This window comes from Colius striatus, chromosome 18 (assembly GCF_028858725.1).
Source record: "Colius striatus isolate bColStr4 chromosome 18, bColStr4.1.hap1, whole genome shotgun sequence".
NCBI classification, from domain to species: Eukaryota; Metazoa; Chordata; class Aves; order Coliiformes; family Coliidae; genus Colius; species Colius striatus.
Window position 1 is genome coordinate 8,984,347 of NC_084776.1, and position 15,143 is coordinate 8,999,489.

General features: G+C 49.1%; 1 protein-coding gene across 2 annotated transcripts; it reads right to left on the reverse strand.

Annotated features, from left to right (window-relative positions):
* Positions 1–693: 693 nt before the first annotated feature.
* ELAC2 (elaC ribonuclease Z 2) lies at positions 694–15,126 on the reverse strand. 2 transcript variants are annotated; one of them, XM_062010910.1, is made up of 24 exons: positions 14,906–15,126; positions 14,769–14,819; positions 14,617–14,687; positions 13,911–13,975; positions 13,238–13,295; positions 12,657–12,725; positions 12,012–12,167; positions 11,494–11,552; positions 10,601–10,659; positions 10,440–10,512; positions 9,351–9,463; positions 8,253–8,351; positions 7,903–8,041; positions 7,736–7,821; positions 6,577–6,686; positions 5,695–5,791; positions 5,158–5,296; positions 4,548–4,586; positions 4,285–4,394; positions 3,740–3,839; positions 3,539–3,659; positions 3,127–3,205; positions 2,359–2,503; positions 694–1,508 (listed from the first exon to the last, which is right to left on the reverse strand). In XM_062010910.1, the coding sequence occupies exons 1-24, from the start codon at positions 15,106–15,108 to the stop codon at positions 1,266–1,268; spliced, it is 2,484 nt and encodes an 827-aa protein (XP_061866894.1). In that variant the 5' UTR covers positions 15,109–15,126; the 3' UTR covers positions 694–1,265. The 2 variants fall into 2 exon arrangements, with proteins under 2 accessions (XP_061866894.1, XP_061866895.1); XM_062010911.1 differs by lacking the exons at positions 13,911–13,975; positions 14,769–14,819; positions 14,906–15,126 and having other exon boundaries at positions 14,617–14,638.
* Positions 15,127–15,143: the final 17 nt, after the last annotated feature.

Consider the following 15,143-nt stretch of genomic DNA (forward strand, 5'->3'; position numbering starts at 1 on the left):
CTGGCCAGGCTCTCCCATTCACGAACAAGCCACAGCTCTTCCTAAGAGCCCAGCAGCCTCTGTAGCACCCAGCCTTGTCAATTACCACGTCTGTGCTCAGACAAGCGTACTATTGAAGCCCTGCTAAGTGATAAAAGCTGCTTGGCTGCCAGTTTGTATCTTAATTTTCACTGCACTAAAATGAAGTCTTTAGTCTTTAAAACATGCTGGTAGCATTTGCTGAGCAGCCTGTGAGGTGCCTCTGACAATGAACTCCTGAAGTGAGACAGCACAGGGTTCCCTGCTCCTGCTTCCACACACATCCAGTCAGGGAGGAAAGAAGCAAAGCTGACTTCAGAAGTGCTCCCCTGACCTGCAGACCTGGCTGCTTTGCCAGCTCTCCTGGGGCCCACAACCAGCACAGGAAGCTGGACATCCCCTGCCCTGCTCCAGAGCCCTGCAAAAGCCTCCCCACCTTGTCACCTGCCTGTACTGACGAGTGCAGGTCCTGGCTATGGGGCAACAGAGGCAAACAAGATTGTGCTGGCAGGAGACAGCCAGAACTGGCCTGAGGCTCCAGCACCAGGCAGAGAGCTTGATCCTCCCTCCAATGCGAGAACATGGAAATGGCCAAGCGAGGCCCTTCACTGGATCAATCCAGAGGTGTTTTCCCTCACCAAGTCCTCATCAAGGACTACACCAAACACAGGCTGCTGCAGGGTGTTGAGGGGTTTATTCAGATGCTAAAGAAAGGTTTTGGAAAACTGATCTGCTGAATAAATAAAATGGGAACACAACAGCATCCACAGCCCTAAAAATTAACTAGGTCCCATTTCATTGTCAGCTTTCCTCCTGGGATCTGGTTTCTGAATCTAGTTACATTCCCACATCATTCTGGCAAATCCACAGCCCCTCGAGGGCTTCTCACACCCTGCTCTCTTGCAAAGGTCACAACTGCTGCTGTCACATCATCCAGAACTTGGAGGATAAAAATCAAAAATTAAAACAGTTTAGAGAGAAGTTTTGGCTAAAAGAAAAATACCACCAGCTGGTGAGACCCAGGAACTGCATAGCCAGATACTGTTGCCAAAAGGTCTGGTACTGTGAACACACAGCACACGTGGTTGCTTCACCCTCTGGTGATCCAGGGGTGACCACACCAACCCTGCTGAAGGCAGCCCCTTCCCAGGCAGCCCCTTCCCTGGGTGCCTGCAGCCCCCTGCGCTCCCCTGGCCCACTGAGTGAGGCCTCTCTTACAGAGCAGAGCATCTCCAGCCTTCTGCCTCTCAGTTTATGGTTTTAAGTTTCTTGTTTGGTAGTTCCTGACTGTTCTTGGCTTGTTTTCGCTTCTGGGAGGTGTCTTCCTTGTTCTCCTCCCCAGCCAGTTTGTCCAAGAGCAGAGCAGTCTCCTTCAGAAGCCGCAGCTCTCGCTTCTCCTTCCGCTCCTCCATTTCTACGATGTCATCTGCAAACAGAGCCTTCAGGGCTGGGATCAGCTTTGGGATGGTGGCAAAGTCACCCAAACGGACCTGAAACGCAATAGGAGCACCCATGTGAGAAATCCTTCCTCCTCCCATCTTTGCCTGCTCAGCAGGCAGGGCCCTGCCTCTCCCTCTGCACAGCACAAGCACTGAGCAGCCCTGACCTCACTGGTGGTTTTCAGCCACACTGACACTAAGCAGGTAGGTCACCATCATTAGGCAACATAATCCCATAAGGCAGAGGAAGTTTAGAGTGGAGGTTAGGAAACATTTCATCCCTGAAAGAGGTTTTCAAGCCCTGGCACAGGCTGCCCAAGGAAGCGGTAGAGTCCTCATCCCTGGAGAGATTCAAAAGACATGTAGATATAGCACTGAGGGACACAGCAGTGCTCAGTTAACAGTTGGACTCGATCCTAAAGCTCTTCTCCAACCTAAACAATTCTGTGATTCTATTCTGTTTAGATTCTCTTCACAAGAAGTGACATGGACACTACAAGTTTTGATGGATCAGTTGAACTACTTGCACTGCTACAACAGCATTCAACTCAATAGCAGCATGTTCTGGACATGTTTTGCAGAAAGCCATTAGAGCAGCACATCAGCTGAGATGGGAGGGGAATGGAAGCAAAATGAGGTTTTCAGCTGGGAGAAGCATGCACAGAACAGAGGTGACATAAGGCAAGTATCCAGTATGTTGAGTGGACTTTTCAAGAGCCATCAGCACCTAGTCCTGTGCCACCCTTTCCTCACACTGCTGCCAGCAGCACAAGGAGCTGTTGAGACTATGCTTCAGAAGGAGATGGTGTAACAATACATTACAAGAGGAGAATTTAATCGATGACCAGCCATCCCAACACTGAAACCTTTCCCACAGTCAGGCTTGGAGCTCCCAACTTACCCTCATATGATCAAATGCAATCCCAACCTTCTCACTGAAGTCCTCACTGAACAGGGGGATCTTGGCATACCTCTGGCTGAAGTGGTTGAGCATGATGAACTCTGCGTTCATCTTCAGCCCCGTCTGAATCGCCTGGGATGTTGTGCTGCAAAAGGAAGCACTGGGTCACACACAGGCTGGTGCTGGCCTCCAGGGAGGCAGGGCAGGCTGCTTGGCATCCAAGGTCACATCACACCAACAGCAAACATGAGGTACTGTCTAATCCTGCTACCCATGTCCTTTGCCCAGGCTCCTCTTCCCCAGCAGCCTGCACTGGGGGCCAGCCTCTGACTTCCACATGAAAGCAGCTGCAATTACTTGGAGCTCTGCATTTAAGAGCACCACAAAGTGGGGACAGGGACTTGCTGAATTACATGTCTCAGGAGTGCCAGCACAGCCAGCTTTCCTGCACTGCAGCTCACAGGTAGTGGCGCAAAGCTGCCCTGGTGCCTCCCCCTCTTGCCACTGCTCCCTTGGAACTGTGCCCTCGGCCGAGAGGTGAGAGGGCTCTTCCACCTCTTTTGAGCTTAGGCACAAAATGTAATCAAGCAGAGAGTCTGTCCTTTGGATAGTCTATTTATATAGTTACTACCATCTAATTAAAAGCTTTCCCTGTGTCTCTTTGGGTTGCTCAGAGCTGGCTGTGAGGATTACAGAGCTGGGGCTGAAGAGCTTTATGCACATCAGCTTTGCCTTCCTGATAGCAACAGACAGCAGAACACATCCCACCTGTGTGTCTTCTCTATAGCTTCTTTTTCCATGCCATCTTCCAAGGTTGCTTCATGGATCAACAGGGTGGCATTTTTACCTATGTAAGTGATCATACAGTCAATCTTCACAGAAACACAGAACCTCAAGGGCTGGAAGGGACCTCAAAAGACCATCCAGTCCAATCCCCCTGCCAGAGCAGAACCAGCTAGAGTAGGTCACATGGGAACTCATCCAGGTGGGTTTTCAATGTCCCCAGATAAGGAGACTCAACAATCCAGAAGATAGACTAGTTCAACTGCCTACATGAACTCTCATTTCCCCCCTGAGCCCCTCACTGTGCTGCAGGCATAGCACTAAGGGTCTGGGGGTGCCCACTTTGGATACTACCAGCCTGAGACCTTTCTCCAAGCAGAGGGATTTTGTCACCTACCCATTTGTACTAAGGCCATGCAGGGCATTGTGTCACCAGAATAGACTACTTTCCAGCCAGATTTGTGGATCATTGAACATGCAAAAGCATTTTTACAGTGCTGGACTTCACAAGTCTGAAACTGAACAAGGATACAAGCGTTAGAAGTCAGGTCCCTGCTTGCCCCTCATCACAGCTGCCCCTGCCAGCTTGTGAGCTTACCTCAGCCAAGTCGTAGTTCTCTAACAGAGAACTGATAAACCATTTGGCTTTAGGTTTGGAGTTCTCACAGCCTTTCACAAGAGACTGGGAAGTAATCATTCTGTGAGGGAGGGGAGAAGAGAAAACAAGGGCAGGTACAAAGTAAAACCTGATCTTTTTTTTAGCAGCCTATTTCTCCTCCTCAGTTCAGGGCCTTACAAATGAAACATTTTTGCGCATCCATCTGTTTTTCCCCTTGCTTTTGGTATCCAGCATCCCAGTAACTCATCCAACCACCTCTTTCCACTGTCAAAGATTCTCTCTTCCAGCAATCTTTTTTCATGTGCCCTACTCACCCTTCCTAAGGAAAAACAAAGCCTGCATGTCAGCCTCTATTAAGTAGCACAACTGAGGAACAAAACCCATCCTCCCCTTTGCAAGCTGCACATCCTAATTCTACACATAGTGGAAGGAGTCAGAGTTGCCTGCACCAAAGAGGGGAGAGGGATGGATGACAGTAGTTTGCCTTGAATAAAGACCCAGCAAGGACATTTCAGAACACTCACCTGATGTCCCCAAGAATCTCTTCACAGTGGTTGTGGTACTCATGTAACCAAGGCATGATCTGTTCAGGTGCTACAAGAAACAGAGGGCTGAAAGCCTGACCAAGAGCTGCCTGGAAAAGCAAAGGAGGAGGGAAAAAGTCAGTACTAGGTACACAACACAGAAAAAATACCTAGGGAAATGATGATGCTTTTGCACAACTCAGAAATTCCCCTCCCCTCAGCCCAAGGCAAATTCAGGTGCAGTGAAGTAACACACTACTTACAAAAGCTCTCCGCCTCTCCAGCAGGATGTTCACCAACCCCTGCAAAGGGAATCAACAAGACAGCAAGCTGTAGTCAGAAATATCTAAGGCCTAAGCAGTTTTTGGAAGTTACTGAGCTGCTGTAACACTGTCACTGTTTATGTCCCAAGCTGGTGGCAAGCAGCCCACAGCACGAGCCCCTCAGCCTTTCCCAGTGCTGCTGTGTCTGCTCCCAAAAGAGTGGAGTGCAGGAAGCTTCTGCCCAACGTCTCAGACCCACTGTGGTTTCCAGACACAGGGCAGCAGACCAGCAAACAGCCTGCCCTGATCAGGCCTGATCTCAAACAGATCAACTAGTTCTTCTGTGACTATTTATTGCAAAGCACTGAAGGAAGATGGGTAGGACACTGCTAAAAACTTATAACTCTAGATGATCCAAGTAAGTCTTCAGCAACTCCTGACAGGAATGTGGAAGGGGATTACAAACACATTTAGAAGGGCCTGGGGAATGTGGAGGGTAAAGGCAGCTCTAACAGCAGGGCAGCCTGCATTCATCAGCTGCAGCTACACCTGAACTCTGAACAGCAGCGTATGCACAGAACCCCTTCTCCTTCCTGCACACTCAACCTACCGAATGATGATCAGTGTGCATGTGAGAGACAAACACAGCTACTGTGTTACACAGCACTTGATCAACTTGCTCTCCATAATGGCGACAGAGCTGTCCAAACGTTCCTTCTCCACAGTCCAAGAGCAGGGATCGTGTAGGGCTGGCAAGACAAGTGACAAAGATGTTTATCAGCCACTGTAGGAGCTCTGAGCAGGACCCAGAAGGGAGGGGAATCTTTTGTTTTGGAAAGCAGAGAGGCTCTTAGTGCCCCTACTAGCCAAGACTTTAGAAAGACTGTTGTGTTTGCATAGCTCATTCTGGCCTTGATGCTAAACACACCCTTGGGGCAGATGGTAAAATGAATGAAGACATTAAATGTTTGTTTTTACAGGTGGCCCAAGTCTTCCCCACCTACAGAGAGCCACTTGCCTGAAACTGAAGTCCCACAGACCCCACTCCCTCTGTGTTATTAACACATGGACCAAAACAGCCCCTGGGCAATACCCTCTTGAGACCCTGAGCCCCTCTCCAAGCAGAGTGCAGGACACAAGGGTTTACCTGGTATTTACCAGTGTGGAACTGACGTTGCGGATTTTCATTGGAATTGCAGATCCTGTTCCCAAGAACACAATTTCAGGGTAAGCAGCCACATCTCCTGGAGAAAACACCACAACAAGGACTTTTAAGCACATGTTATCCACATACTGCCCAACCAGACACCATTTAGTTCAAAAGCTTAGAAACTCCAGAATCTACACATACAACACATTCATTTTTGCTTCCCTTGGCCTTCAGTTTTCCTATAGCAGCAAGGCTGAAAAGGGAAAAGAGGATGAGCACCACCAAGAAAGCACATCACAATGCACAACTGCATATCCAAAAGCAGGCAAACAAGGCCATTGCACATTGCCCACGATAAAGCTGGCAGGTCAAGAGGGAGCCAACATCTCCTCTACAGTGCCCTGACTCCCCAGAATCAGGACCCAGACAGGAGGTGGGCAGTGTTGTGCTGGACCATGAAAGTCTCACTGCCAACAGGACAACTGAGATTCAGAGGAGAGTGATCCAAAAGGGAGCTGTTTCTAGAGCAGACCTCTCTCAGTCACAGGGACTAACATTGTGGCTGCTCTGACAGCATTCAACATAAGCAGAGCTCTTGGCAACTCAAGGGAAATAACATACAGATGCTCTGTCTCAATTGCCCCCAACAGCACTCAATCCCCAACCTAGCAGCTTTAGAAGACCAGAAACACTTGACTGCATAAATCCAACTGAAATTAGCTAAGCCTGTCCTCTGCACAGCCCTAGGAGTACTTAAGAGCACCTCTCAGGCAGCAGGAAAACTGCATGTTCACAGCTTTGTCTGAGCTCTCAAGCAGTGAGTTGCCACAGCCTCCTGCTTCCCACTGCACTGATCTAAGACAAGTTGCTTATCCTTACCTGGCACAGCAGATAGGCTCTCTTTGCACTCCTTTACACGAGTCTGGAAGTCAGGGAGATCCAAGGCTTCACTAACAAATGCATCGTGATCGCAGACAGTCACAGCATCTCTGAAAGAACAGGCCATGTGTCAGGATGGGGCAGGGGAGGAACTGAAAAGACAGCACTTTTCAGAGCAAAGTGCCAAATCACTGAACCAAAAGAGCCTTACAACAAAACAACAAGTGCTCCTTCCAAGCCCAACTCTGAGGCAGGGGAAAGGTACATCCATGAGTGTGATGTGTACCAAAAAGTCCTGGGTGGGCTGAGCCATGCCATAGAAATAATCATTCCACCAAACCAGAGGAGCTCCTGGAATAGCACTGTGCTCTCCTGTGCTGCCCAGCTCCAGAGCAGTCAGACACTAGAGGGCCCTGTCAGGTAGCACGGAGACTCTTAGAAGAGGAATAGCCACTCAAAAGGCTCTAAGCACCACTCAAAGGCATGAGACCTGTGTCCCGGTCCCACATCAGAGCATGTGCAGTATTACAGACCTTTAGTCACCTTAAGCAAATAAAACTTAAACACTTCTTGGCATCTGGGTCCGCCCATTCCACCCAACACAGCCAGAAATTTGAGCCACAGCAAAGGGTATCCCCTTGCACCATGTGGACTCCTGCTCTTAACATCATCACCAACAGCTTCACCCAGCTGCCCACAAATCAAGCACCAGTGGAGAAGCCTGCAACTGTTTAACCACCTGGGGCTTTCAGCTCTGATACTATTTAAAGACTCAGAAAGCCTGATAAGACTTTCACTGGGCTCCCCAAGAGGCCTCTCCCTGCCACAGCCCCAGGCAGGTTCACAGTGTATGAGGCCAAAGCAAAGGATGGAGGAGCACGTGAGGCTACAAGAGCAAGGCACGGAAACCATCAAACTATTGTCCAGGTGGTGTTTTTAGTGATTCACTCACTCATGTCCTACACTTTGCCTGAGACTTTCAGGGACAAAGACACACCTCTGCAGACACAGTTGACAGCTTGGCAGCTGCCCCAGCTCAGCCACCAGTAAGAATGTGGAAAGGATGCCAATGCACCAGCCCCCCTCACCACAGACTCACACTGAAAAGCTGCTGCAAGCCAACACCCAAAAACCAGTAAAGTCAGAGATCCCCACCAACCTCTGCCACTCCTGATGTGGTCTGAAGTGGTATTTCAAGAGGCACTCCCCTCGCACAATGGGCACACGACACACCGCTGCTTCTTCCTACAGTGAGAAGGGTGACACTCAGCACCATCCTTTGCTCAGGGGCATGAGGCACAGGCAAGCAGGGGCCTGGCCTCTTACCTTGCTCTCGTAGGTGGTGAGCAGGGGGAAGATCTGCGGGTGGATGAGGTTCAGTTGAGTCTGGATCTTGTAGCTGCGTGGGTTGTGCACAGCAGAGGAGTTTTCATTGAGCACCAAGTGCTGAGTTCCAGGTCCAAATCTGTAAGAGGACAATAAAATGTACAACAGCCTCAGTCCCAAGTTGGAGCTGCACTATGTGCACACCTGAGTCATTAGCTAAAATCACATCTGAGCCAGCAGACCTTGCTGCCAGCCACGAGCTATTTCTACTCTGGGAAAGACATTTGCACCATAAGAACACGTTACTGTCTAACAGTGCCATGAAACCAAGTACCCAGAAGATGACATACCTTTCCAGCCACTGCTGGTAGCGGCTGTCTCGAAGCACTGACTCTGGAGTCATGTGAATAACCAAGGCCACCTGGTTCTCAGGAAGCCCCTCCTGGTACCTGGAGCAAATATGAATACAGGAAGAAAATCTTCAGTCCTTTGTCACTTTGGCATTCCCTCTCCTCTTCCATCTTGGTGCTGCTGGAGATGCCCACCTGAAGCAGGCACAGCAGAGCTGAAGAGCGTTGCTCAGGAGCAATGGGCTCCAAACCATGCAGGCACAAGGCTGCACAAAGTTCAAGACATTTCCTGACAGCTCCACTCTACTCTCCTCACCCAGGGCAGCTCTTCTCCTCCAAGAGCAACAACATCTGCAGGGCCTTTCAAAAGCCTAATGTGCTTCTGCACAAGCTCTACAAAGATTAATAGAATCATTGAATCATTTTGGTTGAAAAAGACTTTCCAGGTCATCAAGTCCAAACCCTCCCCTCACCCTGCCCAGCCCATCAGTAACCCTTGGCCCTCAGCACCTCAGCTCCATGGCTTTGCAACAGCTCCAGAGATGGGTACTCTCCCACCTCCCTGGGCAGCCTGGCACAGAGGCTGACAACCCTCTCAGGGAAACAGTTCTTCCTTAGCTCCAATCTATGTTATGTGCAGTCCAGGCTCCCACTGCACATGGAAGCAGCAGTTGCTCCCCAGCAAGACACCAGTGCATGTTTCCTTCTCCAGAGGCCCAAGGGAAGGCAGGTGTGAGGCAGGCACAGAACCCCCCCGGGTCCTGCACAGGCCTGAGGCACTCACAGAACCCCACAGGTCCTGCACAGGCCTGAGGCATGCACAGAACCCCACAGGTCCTGCACAGGCCTGAGGCACTCACAGAACCCCACAGGTCCTGCACAGGCCTGAGGCACTCACAGAACCCCACAGGTCCTGCACAGGCCTGCCTTTCTTTAAAAGGCTGAAAATGCACCACCAGGCCTTTCTTGCATCTCTAGTTCCTTCACAGTGCCACACAACTCAGACATCAGCCACAAGAATAAACACACCTAGAACAGAACAATAACTTCTCTTTGGGAAAGCTCAGCACAAACACCCAGGTGCCCCAGCCCCACTACCTTCGGAAGGTCTCGTTCTCACAGACAGCATCCACAAAGCCCTCATGAGGACACTCCAGCACAATGAACACTGGGCCAGGATCAGTCGGGGTGCACAGTTCTTCAGGGGAGAGCTGCAGGCAGATAGACAAAGATCTCATCACAGGTAAGCTGTACAGGCAGCCCTTCTTGCATCATTGTCTGACTCAGCAGCTCTTCCATCAGCCAGCCCCCAGGCAGGCTTTCTCAAGGCTTTTTACACAAGTTTGCACTTTGCAGCATAACAGCAAATCCCAACCCTGGTGTCACAGCAAACCACAACCTGATGTTGTGGAAGGGAGCTTTAGCAGCTTATAGGTTCCCACAGCAGATCCAGATGCTGGCAAATGTGTGATTAAGGTAAAAAAAATAAAGGCCTTGTGAAATTTTTATGACACAAAGACATGTCAGTTGTATCTTCCAGTTAGGATCTTCACTTACAGGGCATGTGGGATGCAGCCAGAGCTGTCTTTCTCTTCAGACTAGTGTCTGTGAGATTAAGAACTGCACACAGGAACCACTGAACTTCTTTTGGTCTAAGAGGTTCAAATAGAGTAAGGAGGGACTGGTAACTACACAGGCATTCAAACCCCAGATTTAACACATGCAGGGATTAGTTCCCCTACATCACTGCTAGACCTGTATCAGCTTTGGGAATGAGAGACAAAGAAGCTCTAACAAATAGCAGCCAGCCAGCCATACTCACAACAGAATTCATTTTAGAGCATACTTCCCTAATTATATCCCTGCAACAGCCCCAGACATATCTCCCACGGGAGACACATTCAGCAACAGCTTGGCACTGGAACAGGGAACATCACTAACCAAAAGGAGCCACTCAAAGCTCAAAACCAGCAAAACCTACGCCAACCTTTTAGCAGGGATGAGAGGGAACAGGCAGACAATCAGCCTCTACTCCTGCCTCAATAACAGATGTAAAAAAAACACCAAATAAAACATGTCCCGATACCTATTGGTAGATAAAACACTCTGCACAAGACTGTCACCCTACGAGCCCAGTGAAGGAGGGAAAGTGGCACAGGCACAACAGAAAACACAGATATATCTTACCTCTCTGCCTTCAAAAGTGATGCTCTCTCCATTTTTGAGAGCTGTAATTATGGGAAGAATGGCTGGAGTTCCCCTGAAAAGAAGGTCAGAGAAATATTTAGCTTGCCAACACCGACATGCCTGGTGTTGCCCTGTACCCCAAGCTGGGATCTCACACTCACACTGGCAGGCCCATCTCCTGGGCTTTAGCTGCTAGGAATTTTCCCTTCTTTGGGTGAATCTGAAAAGAGTTAGATAAAACAGAATTACCAGTCAAATCACAGAACCTGAAGGGTTGGAAGGAACCTCAAAAGATTATCCAGTCCAACCCTCCTGCTAGAGCAGGACTAGCAGAGTAGGTCCCAAAGGAACAAATCCAGGTGGGTTCTGAATGTCTCCAGAGAAGGAGGCTCCACAACCCATCTGGGCAGCCCATCTCAGTGCTCTGTGAGAGCATCACATACTTCAAGTGTTTCCCCACAAGTCAAGGGATTATTTTTCTCTTCTCAGTTCCACAGCCACTAGCCTCATTTACTCCCAAAAAGCTTTTACTAGACTTTTCTGTTTCCAAGATCACACTGCTGCTTCTTGCCCCTTCTTTAGCTGAGAAAGCAGGACAGAATTCCCTACTGTAAGCACTAAGCAAGAATGAGATCTGTATGCTCTTCATGGGCTGCTCCATCAAGAACACTTCTGAAAATGTGTCTTGAGTTTTCACACATTCCTACTGACACTCAAGTAACTCTGATCTTTGAAAAGTAGCATCACATTAATAGCTCCAAAGCCCTGCCTGGAAATGCTACCTCCAATTCACTCTGTTTAATGACATGATGTGTCCTAATGACATGAGTCAGCACTTCTGTACTGAGAGGGTTGTCAAGCCCTGAAGCAGGCTTCCTAGAGGTGGCTGATGTTTCAAGTCTGTCAGTGTTGAAGATGTGTTTGGAAAAGGCCCTTTATAATCTGCTGTAACAACCAGCCCCGATGTGGTCAGGCAGATGAATCAGAAAATTGCTGTAGGTCTCTTCTATATTCTATCCTGTATTGATGTAGAGATCTTTGTGTCCAAGCTTACTTTACAAAGGAAAGCCATCACCAGCTCAGGATGCCTCTCTGCCAACTTCTGTTTGTCACCTGCAACAGGAAACAAAACTACTCAGAATCATCACTATCATTTTTCTTAAAGCAAAAAAGTGTCAGTGTTTGCTAAAGTATTAACAGGAATAACATCATGCAGCCAACTTGGAGTAGTCCAGGAGTAAAATGTTACAAGCACCTAAGGCCAGACAGCCTGCAGTTTCAGCTGAGAAGAAACCAAGATAACCAACACCAACATGCACTTGGAATTCAAAGACTGCAGCACCCACTCCAGCCAGGGGCAAACTACTACAGGGACTAATCACAGCTCAAGGAGTCACATCCAGTTTCTACATCAGCTTGTAAAGTATCAGAACCCATTCTGCTCTGGGTAATCCTTTAGCTGAGATGCTCTACTGACCCCACTTCCAGAGAGCAAACAGCTCAGAGGACAAACACACATCCTTAATTTGGTGTTATTTCATTAATACTCACAAAGGCATTCCATTTGTTTACCTGTTTTCTTTGGGCTTTCCCTTCCCTTGCCCCCTTCCAAGCTTTGCTGTGCAGCTCTTGGAGATGCAGGCTCTGTGTCCCCTTTAGGGCTATTTCCACCTCGGGCTGATGCTCCAGGACTCTGAGGCAAAGTACTTTCAGCAGGTAGTGGTTTTCCTGTCCCAAATCCAATAAAACCAGACAAACATCACCCAATCAAAACAGACAGACAGGAAAAGCATGGGTAGCACTCCCACTTCCCTGACAGTCATGTTAAAATTGACAGAGCTCTTCCCCTGAGTCTGACTTGCACACTCTGGTCACTTTTTTAAGGAGCCATCCATCACCAAAGTCATTCAGATTCTGTCAAAACTGCTAAACTCTGCCAAGTCTGTGCCTGTACTCTATCACTGTTTCCAGTAGTAAGAAAGCTGAATCCAATGATGTTTCATGCATCATTCTACACACCCACATCTAAAGGAATGAACTAAGGCTCTGACTCAGCAGTTCTTGTTGCTTTGAAAGGGACCTTTCTCCTGAGAAAAATATGTAAATTAATAAACCTCTCCCTACTCAGGTTGGCAAACAGAAGCCTCTCCTTTAACCACCTTAAGCAGGGTTACTGAGCAAGGCCTTTCTCATCTGACTACAGTGTCATGTGCTCACCTGTCAGAGGTATTTGGTAGACTGTCATTGTCTCATCCTTATACTCAGGCTCGGTGTGTAATTGTACAGCTGGAAAGACATCAGCAACCAGCATTAGTAAGTTGATAAGAAGAGATTTGTGCTCTACAAGAATTTAAATCAGAAGAATAACCATTCTTCCTTAAATGAAACCTGCTGAATGTGTCCCCTTCCCTTCCTCTGCCCAGCTGCAAAGATCAAGGGATGATTAGAGTTCTTAAAAGCACATTATCCACAAAAAGTAGTCCAAGATCAGCATGTTCAGCAAGTTCAGTGGCAGAATCTGGAGGCCTTTACAGTGCTTTAAAACCAAATGCTGTTCACTCGCCAGACTGTCTGGCAGCAGCCTCCCAGAAACGGAGCTGGAAACACTGGTTTTCCTCCAGGCAGTTCCAGGGATGGCTTTGAACAGTCTATCTGATCAAAACACCTGTTTTAAACCTTCTTTGAGTGGATCTAAACCACAGGCACTTATTCTTATGTTGTTACTCTTCAAGGTAACTTTGGGTACAGTTGAAATAAAGAGGTTACATGTAATTGGTCCATGTCCCTGACCCACATACCTAAATCCATCCTTTTCAGGGGCCCTGGAAAGAGTCGAATCGCTTTCAGGTAGTTTTGCTGGAAAAGAGACAGTGTATCAGCAGGCCTGCCCAATTCCAAGCACTGCCTTCAGGAGGTACAGTTACTTTCAGTGAAGTCAAAGGCTCAACTCCCAGTAAGGCAGAAGCTGGTCAGCACTGAACCAGCCAGAAAGCACCAGGCAGCTGTCTGCATTACTCATTTGTAAGGAGAAAGGGAAAAAAGGAACCACTCTCCCCATCCCTTCCATTGATACAATGAGTCATTAATAATGCAAAGAAAAGGATGCTGAGGATTGGACATTTTCAGCTTAGATACTGCATTAGGCTGGCAAGAATCGTGTTAAGATCAGAGACCAAGCTTCTATTAAATGGAAACAGGGAAGGAGCAGACAGGAGAACAAAGGACAACCAGTTTCCAAAACATGATTTACCAGAGTATTAGAGTTTTAAGGAGCAGAAGCCTGATGCTGGCCTGAAGAGATCTGCTTTTTAAAGCTTGCCTTTCCATCTGAGCCTTTGGGCTAGCACCAACTCAGACCAGCATTTTACACCTGCACCACAATTCACTCTTTGATATTAGCTCTCCCAATTCCATGGTAAGCTTTAACACTTGAAGCCTTCACTCGCCCTTCTGCAAGCTTCACCTACTTACCAGCTTTGGTGGCCCTAGGAAAACACACCTTTGAAGCCCCATAGCCTTTAATGTGAGAATCATACCTAAAAGAAAGCAGAGAAATAGCTTTAACGCAGTCCCACTAATCACTGTCAGGTCACACAAGAAGGGTCCCTCTCAGCACACATAACTGCTGGGCCTCTCCGTGAAGGACAGAGCTGAACTCAGATATGAATTCAGTTTTGCCTTATGGCAGCTTCAACAAGTCACTTATCTCTTCAAATAAAGAAAATATCTACAAATCTTGATAGTTAAAACTTAAAGTAAGTTACATGAACTAAGCAAGTTAATATCCTTCTTTCTTGGAGACTTCCAGAATTTGAATGGACAAGACCTTAAGTGATCTGTTTTAATCTTATGCTGCTTTGAGGGCCAGAAGCCTTTGTAGTTCCCTTTGAACTCAAGCCTGAGTCACAACCGCCTGCTGACACTGCAACACTGGCAATGCCTTCACACTGGCAATGCCTTCACACTGGCAATGCCTTCACACTGGCAATGCCTTCAGCTCTACAAGACTGTGTAGAGGAGCATCAGGTCATGCATGTAGAGGCAGCGTTCAAACGTCAGCTCATGTTCAAGCACACTGTCACACAGAGCACACTGCGGCTGGGAGCCCCACAGGCAATCCAGACACTCTGACACTGCTTTTCCTCTCTGCACCACTACGTTACAGACCCCCACGCACCTGGCAGCCCACCGACGTTGGCCCAGGCCACCCGGCTGAGGAAGATGCTGTCCAGGTGGGAGATCTTCAACCTGAGGGGGAACACGGCGGCAGGGAGGGGTGAGTGAGGGCTCACGCGGCCCCGGGCGGCTCCCCCCGTTGCCTCCACTTACTTGTGCTCCTGCATGGCCCGCTGCGTGCCCTCGCCGCAGTTGAAGAGATACCTGAGGGGATAGGGCGTCAGGGCAGAACCTGGACGGAGCGGCCCGGCCGTGGCTGAGGCGAGGCGGCCCCGCGGCCTCACACTCACCGGTTAAACTCGGAGAAGACGTAAACGGCGGCTCCCGCGTCACGGCTCCCGGCCGCCACCACCTGCACGTACACGGTGTTGGGCCCGGCCAGGCCCGTGCCCGCGCTCCGCCGCCGCTCGCGGGCCCACAGGTGCCGCGGCATGTCCTTGGGCCGGCGCACGGGCCGCGCGGCCGCGGAGGCCTCGGCGGAGGCCTCGGCCATGGCCACGGCCCTGCCCGCCTCAGGCCGCCGCGCGA

What these genes read in the sequence shown, in the direction of transcription:
- ELAC2 (XM_062010910.1), bottom strand. Translation starts at nt 15,108, where the DNA reads ATGGCCGAGGCCTCCGCCGAGGCCTCCGCGGCCGCGCGGCCCGTGCGC. An exon ending in GAGCCTATCTGCTGTGCCAG is followed by an intron (nt 5,792 to 6,576) that starts GTAAGGATAAGC and finishes TGTTTTCTCCAG; the next exon opens with GAGATGTGGCTGCTTACCCT. An exon ending in AGAACTACGACTTGGCTGAG is followed by an intron (nt 3,660 to 3,739) that starts GTAAGCTCACAA and finishes ATCCTTGTTCAG; the next exon opens with TTTCAGACTTGTGAAGTCCA.